Source organism: Aethalodelphis obliquidens, unplaced genomic scaffold, assembly GCF_003676395.1.
Source record: "Aethalodelphis obliquidens isolate GAN/ISIS:26980383/991018 unplaced genomic scaffold, ASM367639v1 scaffold13, whole genome shotgun sequence".
Taxonomy (NCBI): domain Eukaryota; kingdom Metazoa; phylum Chordata; class Mammalia; order Artiodactyla; family Delphinidae; genus Aethalodelphis; species Aethalodelphis obliquidens.
Window position 1 is genome coordinate 20,742,699 of NW_020837957.1, and position 21,843 is coordinate 20,764,541.

Sequence of the window (21,843 nt, forward strand, 5' to 3'; positions counted from 1 at the left end):
GTTAAAGAGTGTTCTAATTCCATTCTTTTACATATAGCTGTCCAGTTTTCCCATCACCACTTATTAAAGAGACTCTCTTTTCTCCGTTGTATATTCTTGCCTCCTTTGTGATAGATTAGGTGACCATAGGTGTGTGGGTTTATCTCTGGTCTTTCCATCCTGATCCCTTGATCTATATTTCTGTTTTTGTGCCAGTACCATACTATCTTGATTATTGTAGCTTTGTAGTATAGTCTGAACTCTGGGAGCCTGATTCCTCCAGCTTCATTTTTCTTTCTCAAGGCTGCTTTGGCCATTCGGAGTCTTTTGTGTTTCCATACAAATTGTAAAATTTTTTGTTCTAGTTCTGTGAAAAATGTCATTGGTAATTTGATAGGGCACAATATTGATTCTTCCAATCCAAGAACATGGTATATCTCTCCATCTGTTTGTGTCGTCCTTGATTTCCTTCATCAATATCTTATAGTTTTCAGCATATAGGTCTTTTGCCTCCTTAGGTAGGTTTATTCCTAGGTTTTTTGTTCTTTTGAATGTGATGGTAAATAGGATTGTTTCCTTCATTTCTCTTTCTGATCTTGCATAGTTAATGTATAAGAATGCAAGAGATTTATGTGCATTTATTTTGTATCCTGCAACTTTACTAAATTCATTGATCAGCTCTAGTAGTTTTCTGATAGCGTCTTTAGGATTCTCTATGTATATTATCATGTCATCTGCAAACAGTGATAGATTTACTTCTTTTCCAATTTGGACTCCTTTTATTTCTTTTTCTTCTCTGATTGTCCTGGCTAAAACTTAGAAAACTATGTTGAATAATAGTGGTGAGAATGGGCAACCTTGATTTGTTCCTGATCTTAGAGGAAATGGTTTCAGTTTTTCACCATTGAGAACGATGTTGGCTGTGGGTTTGTCATATACGGCCTTTATTATGTTGAGGTAGGTTCCTTCTATGCCCACTTTCTGGAGAGTTTTTATCATAAATGGGTGTTAAATTTGTCAAAAGATTTCTCTACATCTATTCAGATGACCATATGGTTTTTATTCTTCAATTTGTTAATATGGTGTATCACATTGTTTAAATTGCATATATTGAAGAATCCTTGCATCCCTGGGATAAATCCCACTAGATCATGGTGTATGATCCTTTAAATGTGTTGTTGGTTTCAGTTTGCTAATATTTTGTTGAGGATTTTGCATCTATGTTCATCCATGATAATTGACCTGTAATTTTCTTTTTCTGTGATGTCTTTGTCTGGTTTTGGTATCAGGGTGATGGTGACCTCATAGAATGAGCTTGGGAGTGTTCCTCCCTCTGAAATATTTTGGAAGAGTTTGAGAAGGATAGGTGTTAGCTCTTCTCTAAATGTTTGATAAAATTCACCTGTGAAGCCATCTGGTCCTGGACTTTTGTTTGTTGGAAGATTTTTAATCACAGTTCAATTTTATTACTTGTGATTGGTCTGTTCATATTTTCTATTTCTTCCCGGTTCTGTCTTGGAAGGTTGTACTTTTCTAAGAATTTGTCCATTTCTTCCAGGTTGCCATTTTATTGGCATACAGTTGCTTGTAGTAGTCTCTCATGATCCTTTGTATTTCTGCAGTATCAGTTATAATCTGTCCTTTTTCATTTCTAATTTTATTTATTTGAGTCCTCTCCCTCTTCTTCTTGATGAGTCTGGCTAAAGATTTATCGATTTTGTTTATCTTCTCACAGAACCAGAACCAGCTTTTAATTTCATTGATCTTTGCTATTGTTTTCTTCATTTCTATTTCATTTATTTCTGCTCTGATCTTTATGATTTCTTTCCTTCTACTAACTTTGGGGTTTTTTTTTTTGTTCTTCTTTCTCTAGTTGCTTTAGGTGTAAGTTTAGGCTGTTTATTTGAGATTTTTCTTGTTTCTTGAGATACGATTGTATTGCTATAAACTTGACTCTTAGAACTGCTTTTGCTGCCTTCCATAGGTTTTCAGTCGTCATGTTTTCATTGTCATTTGTTTGTATGTATTTTTTGATTTCCTCTTTGATTTCTCCAGTGATCTCTTGGTTATTTAGTAGCATAGTGTTCAGCCTCCATGTGTTTGCGTTTTTTACAGTTATTTTCCTTTAATTGATTTCTAATCTCATAGCACTGTGGTCAGAAAAGATGCTTGATACAATTTCAATTTTCTTAACCTTACTGAGGCTTGATTTGTGACCCAAGATGTGATCTATCCTGGAGAATGTTCCTGGAGAATATTCTGAGAAGAAATTGTGTTTTGCTGCTTTCAGATGGAATGTCTTAAACATATCAATTAAGTCTATCTGGTCTAATGTCTCATTTAAGGCTTGCATTTCCTTATTAATTTTCTGTCTGGATGATCTGTCCATTGGTGTAAGTGGTGTGTTAAAGCACCCCACTATTATTGTGTTACTGTCAATTTCCCCCTTTATGGCTGTTAACATTTGCCTTACGTATTGAGGTGCTCCTATGTTGGGTGCATAAATATTTACAATTGTTACATCTTCTTCTTGGATTGATCCCTTGATCATTATGTAGTGTCCTTCTTTGTCTCTTGTAATAGTCTTTATTTTAAAGTCTGTTTTGTCTGATATGAGTATTGCTACTCCAGCTTTCTTTTGATTTCCATTTTCATGGAATATCTTTTTCCATCCCCTCACTTTTAGTCTGTATGTGTCCCTAGGTCTGACATGGGTCTCTTGTAGACAGCATATATATGGGTCTTTTCTTATCCATTCAGCCAGTCCATGTCTTTTGGTTTGAGCATTTAATCCATTTACATTTAAGGTAATTATCGATATGTATGTTCCTATTAGCATTTCCTTAATTGTTTTGGGTTTGTTTTTGTAGGTCTTTTTCTTCTCTTGTGTTTCCCACCTAGAGAAGTTCCTTTAGCATTTGCTTTAAAGCTGGTTTGGTGGTTTTGAATTCTCTTAGCTTTTGCTTGTCTGTAAAACTTTTGATTTCTCCATCAAATCTCAATGAGATCCTTGCTGGGTAGAGTAACCTTGGTTGTAGGTTTTTCGCTTTCATCAATTTAAATGTATCCTGACACTCCCTTCTGGCCTGCAGAGTTTCTGCTGAAACATCAGCTGATAACCTTACAAGGATTCCCTTTTATATTATTTGTTGTTTTCCCTGCTTCTTTTAAAATTTTTTCTTTGTATATAGTTTTTGTTAGTTTGATTAATATGTGTCTGGGCATGTTTCTCCTTGGGTTTATCCTGTATGGGACTCTCTGTGCTTCCTGGACTTCGGTGACTATTTTCTTCCCCATGTTAGAGAAGTTTTCAACTATAATCTCTTCAAATATTTTCTCAGACCCTTTCTCTTTCTCTTCTTTTTCTGGGTCCCCTATAATTCAAATGTTGGTGTGTTTAATGTTGTCCCAGAGGTCTCTGAGACTGTTCTCAATTATTTTCATTCTTTTTTTCTTTATTCTGCTCCCTGGCAGTTATTTCCACCATTTTATCTTCCAGCTCACTTAACCATTCTTCTGCCTCAGTTATTCTGGTATTGATTCCTTCTAGTGTATTTTTCATTTCACTTATTGTGTTGTTCATCACTGGTTGTTTGTTCTTTAGTTCTTCTAGGTCTTTGTTAAACATTTCTTGTATCTTCTCAATCCGTGCCTCCATTCTATTTCTGAGATCTTGGATCATCTTTACTATCATTACTCTGAATTCTTTTTCAGGTAGATTGCCTATTTCCTCTTCATTTATTTGGTCTTGTGGGTTTTTACCTTGCTCCTTCCTCTGCAACATATTGCTCTGTTGTCTCGTTTTGTTGAATTTACCATGTTTATGGTCTCCTTTTTGCAGGCGGCAGTGTCATAGTTCCCATTGTTTCTCTTGTCTTCCCCCTGGTGAGTGAGTTTGGTCCAGGGGCTTGTGTAGGCTTCCTGGTGGGAGGGACTGGTGCCTGTGCTCTGGTGGGTGGAGCTGAGTCTTTTCCCTCTGATGGGCAGGGCCACATCAGGTGGTGTGTTTTGAGGTGTCTGTGAGCATAGTATGACTTTAGGCATCCTGTCTGCTGATGGGTGGGGCTGTGTTCCTTTCTTTTGTATGGCATGAGGTTTCCAGCACTGGAGCCTGCAGGCAGTTGGGTGGAGCCAGGTCTTGGTGTGGAGATGGATACCTCCAGGAGAGTGCACAGTGATTAGTATTCCCTGGGCTCTGGAATTCTCTGGTGGTCCAGCATCCTGGACTCGGTGCTCCAACCCCGGAAGCCCAGGTCCAACCCCTGGCCGGGGAACCAAGAGCCTGCAAACTACGTAGCATAACCAGAGAAAAAAGAAAGGAAAATAAAACAGACAAAAAAACCCCAAGACAAGTAGCAAAAACAAACAAACAGCAACAACAACCCACACACACACAAAAAGAAGAAAACAGACAAACCAAGCCCAAGACAAATGGTAAAAAGAAAACCAAACAACCGGAAAGAAACAAAGAAGCAGACAGAAAAAACAAAAACAAAACATAGAAAACAAAAAACAAGAGAACAGACAAACAAAATAACTCAAAAATGAGAACAATCAATAAGGACTACACTAATGAAAACAAAAAATGAAAAACAAAACAAAAACTGAAAGCAAACTAATATTTTTAAAAATGGCAAAGAAAACATAAAACCAACACATAAAAATGATCCAAAAAAATCAAAAACAGGAAAAAAAACACATAAAAGTAAAAATAGAAAAATAAAAAATATTGAAAATAAAAATAAATAATGAAAACAAGAACACCAACAACTGAACAAAATGAAGCAAACTAAAAAGGAATAATAGTAATAAGAATATTTTCCTGGTGCCTCCTCTGTCAGTGTCCTTGCTCCCACAGTGAGCCACAGCCAACCCCTGCCTCCCCAGGAGGCTCTCCAGTACCTCTAGGTAGGTCTCTGGAGCTGCTGTGGGCCCAGTGGGGGCACTCAGACTCTCACCTGACCAAACTACTTCATGTACTTGCACCCAGAGTCCACTGCTGCTAAAGTTAGACTGGTCTCAGTTGTGGGAACACTCATTGTCTATTCATATATTCCCATACGCAGGATTTACCAAGCCAATCACAGAGGTTTAATCCATGGCCTGTGTAGTCACACTGCCCCTGGAGCTCAGCTTTTGTTTTGGCCCCACCTCTCCATGTGCACCACCCTCAGGCGTCTGTTCCCCACCCAGGTGAGAGGGAGAAAAAGCAGTGGCTGATTGGGGCACACTTACTCAGGCCAGGGAGGGGTGTGGCAGCCACAACTGGGGTATGCACCTGGCGGCAGAGACCAGCAGGCAGTTGCAACAGACTGGGGCACGCTCGCCTTGTGGAGTCCTTCCCAGTGCGCACGGAGGCAGGGGCCACTCAACGATGGCACCTCATTTCCTAGGCAGACCACGCTTCCGCTAGGGGCATTCCCAGCCGCAGAGCCCCTTACTCCCATCCCCTCTGTTGTATCTGCACAGCCAACAGCAGTCCTCTCCCTGAATCTGCTCTCTTAACCTCACTCTTTAGCACTCAGCCCCCACCAGCACTGGTGGATTCCTGTCTCAGGCAGGGGTGCCCAGGTCTGTTTCCCAAGGAGGCTTTGGAATGGGTGGTGCTCAAGACCCTGGAGCCTATGCAGGTCAAGGAGACCTTGGCTTGAGGGGTGGGCAAGCCTGCTCAGATGGGTGCCCCTCCCACTTCCCACAAATGCCCCAGGGTTGTAGGTCCCTTTTTCAATTCCTCTTTTCTGTTTTTCCTTCTTTTGTCCTACCCAGTTGTGAGGGGATTTTTCTTGTCCTTTCAGGTGTCCAAAGTCTTCCGCTAATGTTCAGCAGGTGCTCTGTGAGAATCGTTCCATTTGCAGATGTACTCTTGATGTACTTGTGAGGAGAGACAAATTCTGCATCTTCCTATTCTGCCATCATGACTCCTCCTATGCCTCCTTTTTAAATTTTAAAATTTATACATACTTATTTTTAACTAAAAAATATTTAATTATATTAAAATTAAAATAGTAAGGCTATTAATTACCAGTACAGCACATGAAAAGATTTTCATAACTTGCGCTGTCTGCATCAAACATATTACAATATTACATGGGTTCATAGAAAAGATCATTTGACCTGAGTCAATGTGTGGACACCAACTAGATTGCCATGTGTTAATGTGTAAAACTAGAGAGGAGACTTGCATCTGATAGAACTTCAATTCAACAGTAGTATCCTGGGTGATTCAGTGGTTAAAGTGAAATGTTGTTACACCAAAACAATGAAGTTGTGTTTATCAGAAACATACTTTATACCAGTTCAAATTTTAAATTTAAACTAATTAAAGAAAATTAAAAACCCAGTTTCTTAGTCAAATTTTTAATGCTCAACAGCCACATGTGATTAGAGGCTACCATACTGCACAGGTATATAGCCAAGACAAGCTCTTGCACATGTGCACAGGGAGAAAGGTTAAATGACTATAAGGTTGAGGATGATTACCTCAGGTGGGGGACACAGGCATGGGATAGATATAATTATTGTCAAGATTATAGGTTTTATTTTGCCTGGTGGATTCATAGTGTTTATTAAGTTTAAAAATAACTAAATATCTAAGAGGGAGCCATCTTAATAGTTTGGAATGTGTCCTTCTAGACAGTTTCTGTACAAATACTCTCTGTATCCATATGTAAATGTATATAAAGTACACATAAACCTTTACTGAACAAATGGGATCATAGTGTTCTCTTTTTGTAGATTTCAGATACACAGATTTTTGGATTAATCAAAACCTTGGTACATGACACTCTTACCATTGATCTATGTTTAGCCATGTTAGATCCATGTTAGAATTTTCAATAAATTCTAAAAAAAAATTCTAGGTGTTTCACATGTATGTTCATATCTGTACAACTTACAAGTATACAATGTGAATTTTTTTTTCCCATTCACTTAATCTTACTTCCTTTTTCATCAGTTGGTCTTTTTTCCCTTCTTCCCTTTTCTCCTAGGATGGAGTAGGAACCAATGTTCCCACACAATAGATGCTAATAGTAAGTTAGCAGCTTCTCAACAACAAGTGGTTTATCTCCCCACCACCACCATGCCCCTCAACCCTCAGTGGAGAAGCTCTACTGCAAGAGAAAGTTCACAGCAACAAAGTTTAGCAACTTTCAAAAGAAGCTCTTTCGTATTAAAACCATGCCTTTTCTTGCACATGTATCTCACCATCTTCCTCTGCATTTGTGTTCAGTTTGTTGTTTTATTATGAAGCAAAGACTCTTTTAATTTTGGAAATAACATTTCTTTTAAAATCAGTCAAGTGATACTTTTCTTAGTAATTAATGTTGGAAAGTTTTAAATTCACTTTAATATTAAAATACAAACTTTAAATATTGAGATACAGTTGACATATAGCATATTAGTTTCAGATGTACAACATAATCATTCATTATTTCTGTATACTGTGAAACGTTCACCTTGATAAGTGTAGTTAACATCCATCACCATATAGAGTTACAAATTTTTTTTCTTGTGATGAGAATTTTTAACAACTTTCAAATATACAATGCGGTATTATTAATTATAGTCACTGTGCTGTATGTCACACCCCGATGACTTTTATTTTATAACTGGAAGTTTGTACCTTTTCACCACTTTCACCCATTTTGTGAACCCCCAACCCCTACCTCTGGCAACCCCCAATCTGTTCTCTGTATTTATGATTTGGGGTTTAAAATGGTTTTTTTTAATTTTTTGTTTTTAGATTCCACATATAAGTGAGATTATATATTTTTGTCTTTCTCTGACTTATTTCCCCTGCATAATGCCCTCAAGGTCCATTCATGTTGTCAAAAATGGAAAGACTTCCTTCCTTTTTATGGCTGAATACTATTCCATTGTGTATATATACCACATTTTTTTATCCATTTATCCATTGATGATCACTCAGGTTGCTTTCATGTCTTGGTTATTGTAAATAATGCTGTAATGAATGTGTGGGGGGGTCCATATATCTTTTTGATTTAGTGGTTTCTTCCTTCAGATAGATACCCAGAAGTGGAGTTGCTGGATTGTATGGTAGTTCTACTTTTAATTTTTTTCAGGAACCTCCCTACTGTTTTCCATACTGACTGCACCAATTTACACTCCTACCAACAGTGCACAAGTGTTCCCTTTTCTCCACATCGTTGCCAACACTTGTTATTTCTTGTTTGTTTTGATAATAGCCATTCTAAAGGGCATGAGGTGATATCTCCTTGTGGTTTTGGTTTGTATTTCCCTGATGATTAATGGTGTAGAGCATCTTTTCATATATGTGTTGACCATCTGCATATCTTTGGAAAAAATGTATATTCAAATCCTCTGCCCATTTTTTAATTAGATTGTTTATTTGTTTATTTTTTGCTGTTGAGTTATATGTATTCCTTATATATTTTGGATTTGCAAATATTTTCTCCTATTCAGTATCTTGCCTTTTCATTTTGTTGATGATTTCCTTTGCTGTGCTGAAGATTTTTAGTCTGATGCAGTCCCACTTGTTTAATTTTGCCTTTGCTTTTGGAGTCAGGTCCAAAAAACAATCATTGCCAAGCTGATGTCAAAGAGCTTACCACTTATGTTTTCTTCTACAAGTTTTATAGTTTCAGGTCTTACGGTCTTACATTCAAATCTTTGATCCACTTTGAGTTAATTTTTGTGTATGGTGTAAGATGGTGGTCCAGTTTCATTCTCTTACACGTGGCTCTCTTGTTTTTCCAGCACCATTTATTGAAGAGACTGTCCTTTCCCCATTGTGTATTCTTGGCTCATTTGTCATAAATTAATTGGCCATATATGCATTAACACTAACTTTTGGAATAGCCCTCTTGAAGGCTGTTAACTATTAAATATTAAGATAATTATTAATTTAAAGAGGTTGTCATTTTTGCCCATGTGAATTAGAGGATTAGGAGGTGAATGATAGAAGTAAAATGTTAGGGTAGAGTTAGAAATTATTATTTGTATTGCTAGAATTTCAAAACTCTGACTTCATTGTAGAATTATCAAAGAGAATTCTTATATAACAAAAATAACAATGGCTACTATTACTACCTCATAAAAAAGAATCCAACAGTGTTTACACATACAGCAACCCACACATCAGCCAGGGGTCTAACTCTAAGGGAAGTGGTCACATCTAGGGTTAAATAAATAACTTCACAGGATATTTATTTATTTGCCTGGAAGTCTTGCCAGGCTCCTTAGGGAAGGAGGAAGAGGAAACTGTTAGAAGTAATTGTGTGTCTGATCACTGGCTTCAGCTTTTGTTCATTTACTCATATTTCTGTCCTTTTGTATTGTCAAGTAAATGATCAGCAGTCCTTAGATGTATGTTCTTTGAAAGCCACGAGGAAATTGTAACCAGCTTGCTAGGTAGTTCCTGAATGTTCTGTTTCATACACCTTTCCCAAACCCCACAACCACACTGCCCAATTCTACCTGAACACAGTGAGTGATGGTTCCTGGGATGCTGTTCTTTCCAGGGAACAGCAATCTGGAACAGGGAGTGATCATGATGTAAGATACCACTATAGTAAAAGCATGGAAAAATAGAACTCCCAAGACAGTATAAGTGGCTAAATACCAAATACTTCTTAACAGATAGTTTGTTAGGAAGAAAAGAAGGGAGGGAGGGAGGAAGGGAGGAAAAAAGAAAGTGAGGAGGAAGAAAAGAAAGAGGGAGACAAAAGAAGAAGAAAGGAGGGGAGTAAACTAAGCCCCTAATTCAAACCTGAAAAATGACCTTTCTAATCAGGATCTGATGTCATAACCCTTCTGCAGATATGTTTGGTGGAATAAGTCAGAGTGCCATATGTATGGATTCTTGAATACAGAGAATATATGGTAGTGAATAGTGATATTTTTTTTTTTTTTTTTTTGCGGTACGCAGGCCTCTCACTGCTGTGGCCTCTCCCGTTGTGGAGCACAGGCTCCGGACGCTCAGGCTCAGCGGCCATGGCTCATGGGCCCAGCCGCTCCGCGGCATGTGGGATCTTCCTGGACCAGGCCACGAACCCGTGTCCCCTGCATCAGCAGGCGGACTCTCAACCACTGCGCCACCAGGGAAGCCCAATAGTGCTGCTTTTAATTGGTGCATTTTAATTTTTCTTAGTGAAGCCAAAATTAATTCCTTAGTATTTTATGGCTGTCTGCTCATTCTGATATATGGTGTATTAGTCTACTCGACTGCCCTAGCAAAATGCCATAGACTGGGTGGCTTAAACATCATAAACATATTTCTCAGAGTTCTGGAGGCTGGGAAGCCCAAGATCAAGATGCTGGCTGATTCATCACCTGGAGAGAGCTCTCTTCCTGGCTTGTAGATGGTTGCCTTCTCATTATGTCTTCACATGGCCTTGCCTCACTGCATGCATGCAGATCTTATAAGGCTACCGATCCTATTGGATTAGGACCCCACCCTTATGACCTCATTTAACCTTAATTGCCCTATGTCCTAAAAGACCTAGTCCCAAATAGAATCACACTGAAGGTTAGGGCTTCAACATATGAATTTTGGGGGTGGAGGGGACACACTTCAGTCTTATCATATGGTCTTATGCTAAAAGTTTGGTTACGTTTGGTTATTCCATTAAATTAAATGATGACTTGGGTTAAGAATTGAGTCTGTTCACTTTTTTGACTTGTACAATTTTGTCCATTGTAAATAACTGCCTTAAGGAAGTGTACATTTCAAAAGAGTAAAATGAGTAAAACTATAGAATCAGCTAAGCATATCATCATATTTTAAGTGTGAAAACAACAGGAGTTCCAATTGATGCCAGCAGAATTCACAAACATGCATTACGTATCTTCTATACATTAGAAGTTCTGAAGGGTTGCTGTTTTCTACATAGATTCTGGTGTGTTACTGATATCCCTATTGAAGGAAACCTGAGTTTGTCTCAGCATTAAAGCCACACTAAGTTCTTTGGAATGGTGACCATTGTGCCATGGCTTAGAGCAGAGAAGGAAAGTTCTTCTGGCAATCTGTATGCAGTTGTCTTTAGTATTAATGATCGGGATATGAAATGTGCATATGTTTTTGTTTATTATGAATGTGGGCATGAATTGCATCTGATAGTAAATGAAAAACAGAAATTCATGAGTCCTCTTGAGAGGAGTGTCCTTATTTACACTAGTTCAGAGGTCTTTATACTAGAAAGCTGAGAGCAGGTGAGGAAAGAGGCAGATTTGTTTTCAGAAAGATGGGGTGGGGTGTTCAGAAGATATTCGCAGCAGAGATATGCCAAGGACAGAGTGCCATGTGATTTCAGAGGAAAGCCATGAGCCTGAGGCAAGATGCCTGTTACAGAGGAAAGAAATGATGCAGGAAGATGGCCCATCTGTTCTTGGGACCTGATCATGGTGTTGCTACTGTTTCAGGGCTCCATACACCTAGCACAGGCCTGACTCATACTGCCCTCCTTCCTCCATCTAGCTAGTCCTTCTGTTCTTTACTTGCTTTTTTTTTTTCATTTTATTTTATTATTTTTAACATTTTATTGGAGTATAATTGCTTTACAATGGTGTGTTAGTTTCTGCTTTATAACAAAGTGAATCAGTTACACATATACATATGTTCCCATATCTCTTCCCTCTTGTGTCTCCCTCCCTCCCACCCTATCCCACCCCTCTAGGTGGTCACAAAGCACTGAGCTGATCTCCCTGTGCTATGCGGCTGCTTCCCACTAGCTATCTATTTTACGTTTGGTAGTGTATATATGTCCATGCCACTCTCTCACTTTGTCACAGCTTACCCTTCCCCCTCCCCATATCCTCAAGTCCATTCTCTAGTAGGTCTGTGTCTTTATTCCTGTCTTACCCCTAGGTTCTTCATGAACTTTTTTTTTTCTTTCCTTAAATTCCATATATATGTGTTAGCATACGGTATTTGTTTTTCTCTTTCTGACTTACTTCACTCTGTATGACAGACTCTAGGTCCATCCACCTCACTACAAATAATGAAGGCAGGGAACACATATGACCATCTCCATCATGCAGTTGGCTTGAGATTTTCCTTTTCACTAGATTAGCTCCCAAGGCTTATCAAGTACCCGGCTCATTGTGGGCATGTTAAAATTAATTCATTATTGGAATGGAAGATTGATTGGGGTTATTAGGAAGGAGACATTTAACCAGTATCTTTTAAAAATGAGTAGGGTTCTAATCCTTGGCAGTTGAACAGACAGGGCTTTGAGTAGCATAACCAAAGCTGTGGATATGGGAAAGTCCAGGATGTTGACTGGTTGGATTTCAGTACAAACTTGGAATTGGAAAGAAGCCTGGAAAGTTATGTTTGAATTAAATCCCTGAATGCCAAGCTAAAGAATTTGAAATATACAGAAGAATTATTTGCTTTTTCAATACTTTCGTTGCTTGGGTATGCTGCAGCTAAATGCAGTCAACTCTTATTTAGCTGGATATTAAAAAATGAAAAACTGTCCTGTCAAGAAACTTTGAATCATCCTTTCTCTTTCTCCAACTGTCTTTCAGCCAGATCCCTGCTTGTTAGGATGACGGGAGAGGGAGAAAAAAATGGAGATAAAACTAAAGCTCATTTGGTCTCTTCATTCTTAGCTACGTCATAGGCCGAGAGATCAATGTTAATTTATTACAATCAGAATTACATTGTTTTTAGCCAAAGGCTGATTTAAGATATGGGCAAAGAGCAGGTTAATTTAATTTTGAAAATAAGTTATAAAGATCAAGGAAGTACAAAGTTAGAGTGCATTTCTGAGTGGAAACACAAGTAACATTGAGAATTAGCTTTATAAGAGTAGCATGATAAATAAATATATCACCATAATTAACTAATAGGAGGTAACTTTTGCTCTGAACTTTAAAGCAGAAATGCAATTAATAAGTATAATGGGGTTTTGAAATCACATATGGGCTGTATTTATCCAGAGTTTCCTTTTGGTCTGATCAACCCTCAGAATCTATAATATCATAAATGCCATAAAATATACACACGCTGAATTCTGAGAAAGGGTTTCAACTATTTTTCATCTGCCTCCACTAATATATAAAGGGGAAATGGAGACTTTTGCCACCAGCCCTTAAAATTATCATGTGCCAACGTGAAAACGTTTATCATAAGGTCTCGATCTGCATGTATCTGCCAAATTTGTTATTTATTGCATTTCTGTCCTCATGATTGTGTCTCTTTAGCTCTCTTTAAAAGTGAGGTGATTGTTTAATTAAGGGATAATCAGTTCCTAGTGTGAATTATTCACACATTATGTAATTTTTATCCATACATGATGTACCCAACCATATGCACAGGGACTGAAAGGTGACTATGTTAAATGGAAACATTGATTTGATTAAGTGATGGGATTGGAGACAAATTCTGCCCTTCATTTCTTGCTAGTTTTTTGTAATAAGGTAACATACATATATATTTTTAAAGCCTCCATGCTTGGAAAAATATTCATGAATTTATCATCTTTATACCTTATATTCTAGGAAATATTTTGCTATGACAATAATGAATAATAAGTATCAAATGATAATGGAACGTTTATATGTGCCATCTCATTTCATCAGTGCAAAATTAGCAGCCACAGTGGGAACCACCATCTGGGAGGTGTTTTAAACAGCACCATTTAAATTCCTCCTGGAATTTGACACGTATGAGTTATAAGAAAAGATTTGGAGAGAATGGTCCCTTTAAAAGGGAACAAAGCATCTCAGTTTGGCCACAAATAACAGTCCTTGAGGAGACATACTGACTTCACCAGTGGGGAAAGGTGACGCTTAAATCCATCCTCTGAAATGTCCTCATAGTTTTATCTGGCTTTGGCACTCTGGCCTCCCCAACACCCACCATCATGTGGCCTTGGATAATCTCCAGGTTTCTTGTTTAAACTGTTGCTGAAACCACTGGACGGGTCCAGCAAAATCATCCATCATTCTTTAACATAACCTAGAAGTGACAATGTGTGCCTGCATGTTTCTGCTTCTGCAAGCCATCCCCTCTCAGGGAGGAACTTAGTGTGTGTTTGAAGCAATTGATGCCTTTCAGAATTGCATTAAAAATCTTCAAGTGTCCTGGTCAGGCAGAATTATCTGGGCCCTCCAGTGCGTGCATCCCCAATAGCACCAGTTCACCCCCCCCCAATTCTAATACTTAGAGTATGCTGCTTCCCCTCACCAGAGTGCCAGCTCCTTGAAGGATATGCATTCCTATCCTGGTAACGCTGCCTCTAGCACAGTACTGAGAAGACAGTAGGCTTTTAGTAAATATCTGTTGTATCAATGAGTATGGAGTGAAAAAAAGCATAGATTTGGAGGCAAGCATATGTGGAACCCAATCCTGGCTTTATACACTATGTGATTTGGGATGAGTTCTTAACCTTTCTGAGCCTTAGTTTCCTAAAAACAGGTTATAGTAGCCAGTTCACAAGGAGCTGGGAGGCTGATAATAGATTATGCGTGAAAAGCACATTGTAGACTCTAAATGCTCTCTGGTTGTTATTACGTTAATGTAACAGATCTTTGCCATGTATCAACTGTACACACCAGTCCAACCTGTGCTGTGAGCTGTAGGGAGGCAGAGATGGAGACGGATAGTTTCTCCTCTCAGGATGTGAGTGGTCTAACACTGGCTTCTTCTGTGTATCCCCTCACCCTAAGTATGAGACATTCCTCATTACTGGTGCTCTTCATGGTACGCTGCCAGTGGTTTTGCAAAGCCTTTGTTCTCTGCTGCAATGCTAGTACTCAAGAATATTTCAGAACTGAGGAAGTGATGATGTCATATCCCAGCAGAATAAGAATCAGGAAAGCCTCCCATCCTAAAATTACAATGTAGCATAGTTTTTTTTTTTTTTATCATAATTAGATAACAATTCTTTATGAAGAAAGGCAGCTAATTGAAGTCAGCCACAGGGAGAGTGAGTTCAGATGTTTTCTGGGGCACTTAAAAGTGCATCTGATGGGGCGCTGTGCTCACTGCTAGAAGCGAGCTGACTAGAAAACTTGAAAGATTTGTTAAAACAATGAATCCTTTCCAAACATTTTTCAAGCCCAACTTAAGCAAGAGAGGGAAGGAAAATGGTACCTAAAAGAGAGTCCCCTGTGTCAGTTTATGATTGCTTATGTTAAAGAGAGGATGGAAAATCCCAGCATGTGTATAATTTTTTAAAAACACATTTAGCCTTGATTTGAAAGTACATGTTAATGTTTAACAATGTTAGAGTAAAAAATAGTTTTTCCCCATGTATATTGACTGTTAAATGGTAGGAGGGTGGCAGGGGGGGCACATGCCGTGTGTGAGTGAGCATGTACGTGAGTGTGTATGTACATGGGCAGTATTTATAGATTCACAATCTCTATGCCCAAAAGGGAAAATACTTAAAACTAGCAAGCATTGGCTCTAAATGTTTTTAAATTAAGTGCTATGTTGATAAGTAGTTGATCACATGTGCCATTGATTAGTGACTCCCTTTTCTTTAACTAGGAGAGAAGTTTGTTTTTTTAATCAAATATTTTAAGTTCCTACTATGAGCAAAACATTATCCTGGGAACAAGGCAGAGGCACAGGTCAACCCTTGACTTTTGGATATTTGAAGACTTTCAGGAATCCCCAAAGTCTGGGCAATTTCATTTCCATTAAAAGTAACATGAATCTTTTCAACTTGCACTAAATGTTGAACCTTCCCAAGCTTGATTCTAGGCCCAGTTCTCCTCTCGTCCCCTCCCAAGGTTTCACACGCCATCTAAACGCTTCTGGCTCCCCGCTATGTACCTCTAGCCCACCCATCTGCTTTGAGCTCCAGACCCATGTTCCACATTAAATCTCAACTTCGATATAGATGGTACCCCACATTCAGTGTGTCCAACCAAACCTGGGGATGCAGTCTAAGTGCAGTTACCACCATCCATCCAGTTCCAGGACACTTCGATCTCCTTTGTTCTCATGTCTAGTCCACCACTAGGTCATGCTGATTCTATTGGTTAAATATTTTTGAAATCCACGTGCTTCTCTCCTTTTCCACCATAGTCTCAGTCACCATGATCTCTTGCTTGGTCCCTTCTTCTCCTCTGGCTCCTCTCCAATACCCTCTTTTCAGAAATTTGAGTCAGATCAGGTCACACCTATTACATCAGACCATTTCACAAGTCCCATTGCTCATAGACAAAAACCCAGAATCCTTGATGTGGCCTCCAACACCAGCATGGCTCCCTGGGCTGTACAGTCCTGCTACAGAGCCTGGAATAATCTTCAGCTGACTTCTTTATACGGTTAACCTTCTGGCTGCTCTCTAGACCTTACCTCAAAAGAAACTTCCGCAAGAAAGCCTCTCCTAGCCCCTCAAACTGCCATAGAACAGAGTGCCTATCCTTCAGCTACATTGTGTGGCTGTACATTTAGTCGTATGATTACCGATCAGTGTCTACCCCAAAAGTGCTGTGTATTCACAAGAGTAATGACCCTTCTGTTTTACTCACCAATATATTCCCAGCTGGAGGGCTAGGAGGGGGTTTTGTCCTGAAGGACCTCCTGAGCCAAGTGAAACTATTTGGAATTTATCCAAAGGGCAATGGGAAGAAGCCTTTGAAGAATTGGAAGCAGGGGAACAATGTGATGGGATGCACACTCTGGAAGAATCACTGCGGATGAGGCATAGAGAAATCTAGACAAATACTCTTGAAACACAGAAATAAGAGTCACAGTAACTGCAGGTCCTTGCCACTCTTTCTCTCTTCCACCTTTCCTCCCCTCCTCTCTAAATCCATTGAGGAGGTTACCCAGAGACCCTCTCAAACTAATGCTTGATCAACATCTAGTCGTCTGAACATTGATTGAATTCCTAACTATGTACTTGACACAAGGGATAATAAAGTGAGAAATGGTCCAGGTTCAAATGTACCTCTTCAGCCCACATCTCCGTAGAAAGATTAGACAGTCTCCTAGAGACTGTCTAATAAGCAGAGTATAATCCAGTGGGAAAAGTGCTGCAGTTGGAGTTAGAATGGAGGTCTTGAACTCAGAGGATGTTATAACAAACACCCAGGTGCAGCCAGAAAATGCCTTACAGAGATGGTGGCATTTGAACTGGTAGGAAGGGTAGGATTTTGTTGGAAAATGAGGGGGCATTCAGTGGCTGGAACAGCATGTGAAGGGCATGGTGTGTTGGGGAATGGCTTTAGCCCTGGATGTGCGGGGTTGGGGTTGGGAAAAGTGATAACATGTTGGGGCCACATTGTAAGAGGTCTGGTATTCTTAGCTCAGGGGTATGAATACCATATTGTGGGCCGCCAGAAATCACTGGACCACTCTTTTTTTTTTTTTTTTTTTTTTTTTGCGGTACGTGAGCCTCTCACTGTTGTGGCCTCTCCTGTTGCAGAGCACAGGCTCCGGATGCGCAGGCTCAGCGGCCATGGCTCACGGGCCCAGCCGCTCCGCAGCGTGCGGGATCCTCCCAGACCGGGGCACGAACCCGCGTCCCCTGCATTGGCAGGTGGACTCTCAACCACTGCGCCACCAGGGAAGCCCTGGACCCCTCTTAATATCTCTGGATTAAAAAACAATACATGAGGAAATACTTTATATTAAAGGTTCATAGAGAAAGGAGTGACTGAGCCAGTGAGAGCAGTGATCTTCTGAGCCCAAGAGACGCATGAGTGATTCTGGTTCTGAGGCAGATACACTGGGATCTGGGCCTCTGGTTGCAGTGAGCTGGGCCAGGCCTGCCCCTGAGAGGCTGAGTGGAGAGCCTAGCTGCACACACTTGCATGTTCTGCCCTGACAGCCATCTTGATTGTTATTTTGCAGTTCCATGGAGAATGGGAGGCCACCCGATCCTGCAGACTGGGCCGTGATGGATGTCGTCAATTACTTCCGGACCGCAGGATTCGAAGAGCAAGCTAGTGTGTTTCAGGAACAGGTAACTCGGTCTAGAGAAACACATGATGAACATGATCACCTCCCTCTGGTGAAGGCTGAGTGAGGCTCCCGACCATACCAGCCCCTGAGAAACTGAGGGGGTGGGGGAGGGCAGGACAGGAGTGACAAGCTACCGATTCCTTCCTGCAAGAGAAAAACCCAAGCCAGGAGAGGAGAGGAGACACAGTCGCAGCTGCAGAGAGGAGGGCTCAGTCTCCTCAACATCTGCATCTTCTGAAAGACGGCACAGCCCTACCTTCCACACAAACACACTAGAAAGCAGAAAAGAGAGAAAAAGGAGGGACCAATCTGGCTGAGAGACATGCAGCCTCGTCTGCTCCTGGGCTTGGCACCACCTGAGCTGTTAATCAAGTCTCCTCCAGTTTGCTTGCTGGGTGCTGAGCAAAGTCTAGTGGAAAGAGGACACTAGACTCAGATAGACTCAGATCCTGGTTCTTGTAACTCTATGTGACCCCAGACAGGTTACTATGACTCTCTGAGTCTTGGTTTCACCTCTGTAAGAGGAGGCTCTCAATGCCTAACTTGGTAGGGTGGTGCCGTGAGGATTAAAGGACAGCGAAGGCACAGTGCCTAGGATAGGTGCTGGCCCAACGTTGATGCCCCCAAAAGTTAATTCCCTCGCTCAGGTCCAGGGTTGGTACTGGAGAGAGGAAAGGAGGAGCAGGGGGTCCTTCCCAATTGTCTGGGTGAGTCCCGATTCCATTTTCCAGGCTGGGCCAGCTTTGTAGAGATGGTGCTCAAAGGGCTTTGACCATGAGGAAGCAAATCGGGGTACACGTGGTCCACACCAGACCAGCTCTGAAGGAAAACACAGAGTTCCCATCTCCCTGTCAATGAAGTCTGCAGTCTCCTAAGCATTACGTTTACTTCTCTAATGTTGTAATATAATTGAGAGAATTATGAAGCGAGCAATGTGTTTGGCTGCTTCTTGCACATCCCTTTAGCCATTTCTTACTCTCTCAAGCTGGGTTTGGGTAAGTGCACTTTTCTAATATCATATATTCCAATCTCTAGATTTCCTTCAATCAGTATTTCCTTCAACCTGATCCCTATGCATATGTGTCTTTTGTTAATTTGGAAAATTTGCCAAAATAACAGTTTAAATCACTTCACAGCCACCAGGATAGCTAAAATTAGAAAGACTGATTGCAAATGTTCGTGAGGATGTAGAGCAACCGCACTCTCCTACGTTGTTGGTGGGAGTATAAAATAAACACTCATACATCTACCCCCTGATCAACAACTTCATTCCTGAGTATTTACCCAAGGGAAATGAAAGCATATGTCCACCAAAGATTGGTGCAACATTGTTCAAATAGCTTTATTCATAGTAGTCCAAAACTGTAAGCCTAAGTGTCCATCAATAGGAGAGTGAATATACAAACTCTGGTCTACTCATACAGTGGAATAAAGAAAAATGAAGTACTGATATATACAATAGTTTGGATGAGTCTCAAAACATTATGCTAAGTGAAAGAAGCCTTACATAAAAGAGCTTATTCTGAATGGCTTCTGTCTTAGTCCATACAGGCTGCTATAACAAAAATACCATAAACTGTGTGGCTTATAAACAACAAACATTTATTTCTCATGATTTTGCAGGTAGGGAGTCTAAGATCAAGGCACTCTCAGATTGGGTATCCGGTGAGGGCCCGTTTCCGAGACAGCTGTCATTTCACTGTGTCCTCACATGGAGGAAGGGATGAGAGAGGTCTCTGGGGCTGCTTTTATAAAGGCACAAATATTCACGAGGCCTCTGCCCTCGTGATCTAGTTACATCTCAAAGGGCCCACCTCTTAATACCATTACTAATATCCCTAAGACCCATTGGGGGTTAGGTTTCAACATATGAATTTTGGGGGGACACAAATAGACCACAGCAGTTCCATTCAGATAAACGATGAGAACAGGAAAATGCACTAGTGGTAGAAAAAAATCAGACAGTGGTTGCCTCTGGATAGGTGGGAGAGGGGAATGACCGGGAAGGAGCATGAGGGAACATTCTGAGTGATGGTAGCGTTTTGTGTCTTGATAAGGGTTTGTGTTATGGGTATATGCATTGGTCACCACATATGCACAGGTATATGCAAACAATTCAGATTTGTGTATTACATAGCCAATAAATTTTTCCTCAGAATGAAAAGAACTGTAAAAAAATAAAACAATTAATGGTATGCAAACTGACGTATTCAGGGGAGAAGTATACTGATTTTGCAACTTACTTGGAAATGCATCAAAATATGGATTGATAGTTGGCTAGAGGGATGAGTAGTTGGATAGACATATGATAAAGTAAGTATGGAAAATGTTCATTGTAGAATCTAGGTGGTGGGAGTATGGGTGTTCCCTATAATATTCTTATGACTTTATGTTTGAAAATTTTTGTAATAAAATTGTGGGGGGAAGTAGCTCAGGTTGGAAAGTGGAAGGCTGATCAGCTGGAACATATTTTATTTTGGTTTAATGATATAGTGTCCATTTGTGTCATTGTAGTTGAGTTAACTCACTTCTAAAATTAAATTTAAAGAATATTGTGAAAGGTTAACAAAAAAAGGGACTTAGCTAAAAGGTCTCTTGGCCAGATTCCCTGCTGTCCAAAAGTATTTTTCAGAATGAGCTTTTGCTCAGACTCCTCTGGGGCAGATGTCCCAGATTGGGGGTGGGGATGTTCTTTGGGCCTTCCAGATTCTGGAATGGAACCGACCAGCTCTGAGCTCGGCCCAGGAGCAGGTACTTTCTCCCAAGGATGACATCACTCTGGCACCAGTGACAGTGGGAGGCAAAAGAGAACACAGTTTCCCAAGGCATCTCATTCAGAAGTCCTTCAAGGGAGGAAAGGAGCACCATCTTGCTTCTCCAACTCTGGAGCCTGAGAAATGAATTCCCAGGGGACTGGAATTTTGCAAGCATCATCTACAAGCTCAAGTTCTTCATTCTTGTGGAAAGGCAATTGGGTGGGGAAAAGAGTCTGCCTTGAATTATTCTCTGGAAGTGATCCAAATCTTCCTCCTGCTTTGAAATTCTCATTGTCTTTCCTCTTCTCATTAAAGGAGGTAGAGGGCAAGGAGGGAACCACTGGCCAGGCTCAGGCTGATATGACAAGCAGCTGCTATGATTTTCATGAGGACTGAGGATCAAGATCCTCTACTATGTTAACCTACCTCTTCCATTTCATGATTCAGAGGCCTTCAGTCTTTCACCTCCAAGGATCTTCCCGGCAATGGACCTCAAGCAGTCAGCTGTCACTCACCAATCATCCCAGATGGGAAGACTGCAGGCCACCCCCAGGCCAAACACAGGACCCTTTTAGGCACATCTTCTAGGTCATAGCAGCTGAGAAACAATAAGAATGGTCACATCCTGAAATCTCCTTAGGGGAGGCTTTGCCTTGCCATCTGATGGAAGCATGGCAGGGATGTGAACATCCCCTAAACCACCTTAGAAAAGGGCAGGTTCAGAAAGGGTTGCCAAGGGTAGCATGTCTCAGTTGATGTGAGAGCTTAATTTCTTGGCTGTTATAGATGTAATATTTGTGTTCCCCCAAAATTCACGTTAAAGTTAAAGCCCTAACTCCCAGTGTGACGGTGTTTGGGGCCTTTGGGAGATAGATGAGGTCATGAGGCTGGAACCCTCACGATGGGATTAGTGCCCTGAAAAGAAGTGACCAGAGAGCTTCTCTTTCCCTCTGTGCCATGTGAGGATATAGCACAAGGGCAGCCATCTGCATGGTAGGAAGAGGGCCCTATCAAGAGCCACATGTTGGCACTGTGATCTTGGACTTCCAGCCTCCAGACTGTGAGTAATAAATTTCTGTTGTTTAAGCCACCTAATCCATGGTGTCTTGTTATAGCAGCCTAAGCTGACTAAGACACTAACACTGACATCGGACATGTCCATCATCCCATGTGCCAACTTTCAGGAGAGTGTCT

The 21,843-nt window shown here is 40.5% G+C and overlaps 1 protein-coding gene across 3 annotated transcripts in view; it reads left to right on the plus strand.

Annotated features, from left to right (window-relative positions):
- The window catches only part of SAMD13 (sterile alpha motif domain containing 13), a 48,109-nt gene that overhangs the window by 13,606 nt on the left and 12,660 nt on the right, over positions 1-21,843 (plus strand). For all 3 annotated transcript variants that reach the window (XM_027114527.1, XM_027114528.1, XM_027114529.1), the window contains exon 3: positions 17,783-17,894. In XM_027114527.1, the coding sequence (XP_026970328.1) occupies positions 17,783-17,894 (112 nt within the window). The remainder of the gene's footprint in view (positions 1-17,782; positions 17,895-21,843) is intronic.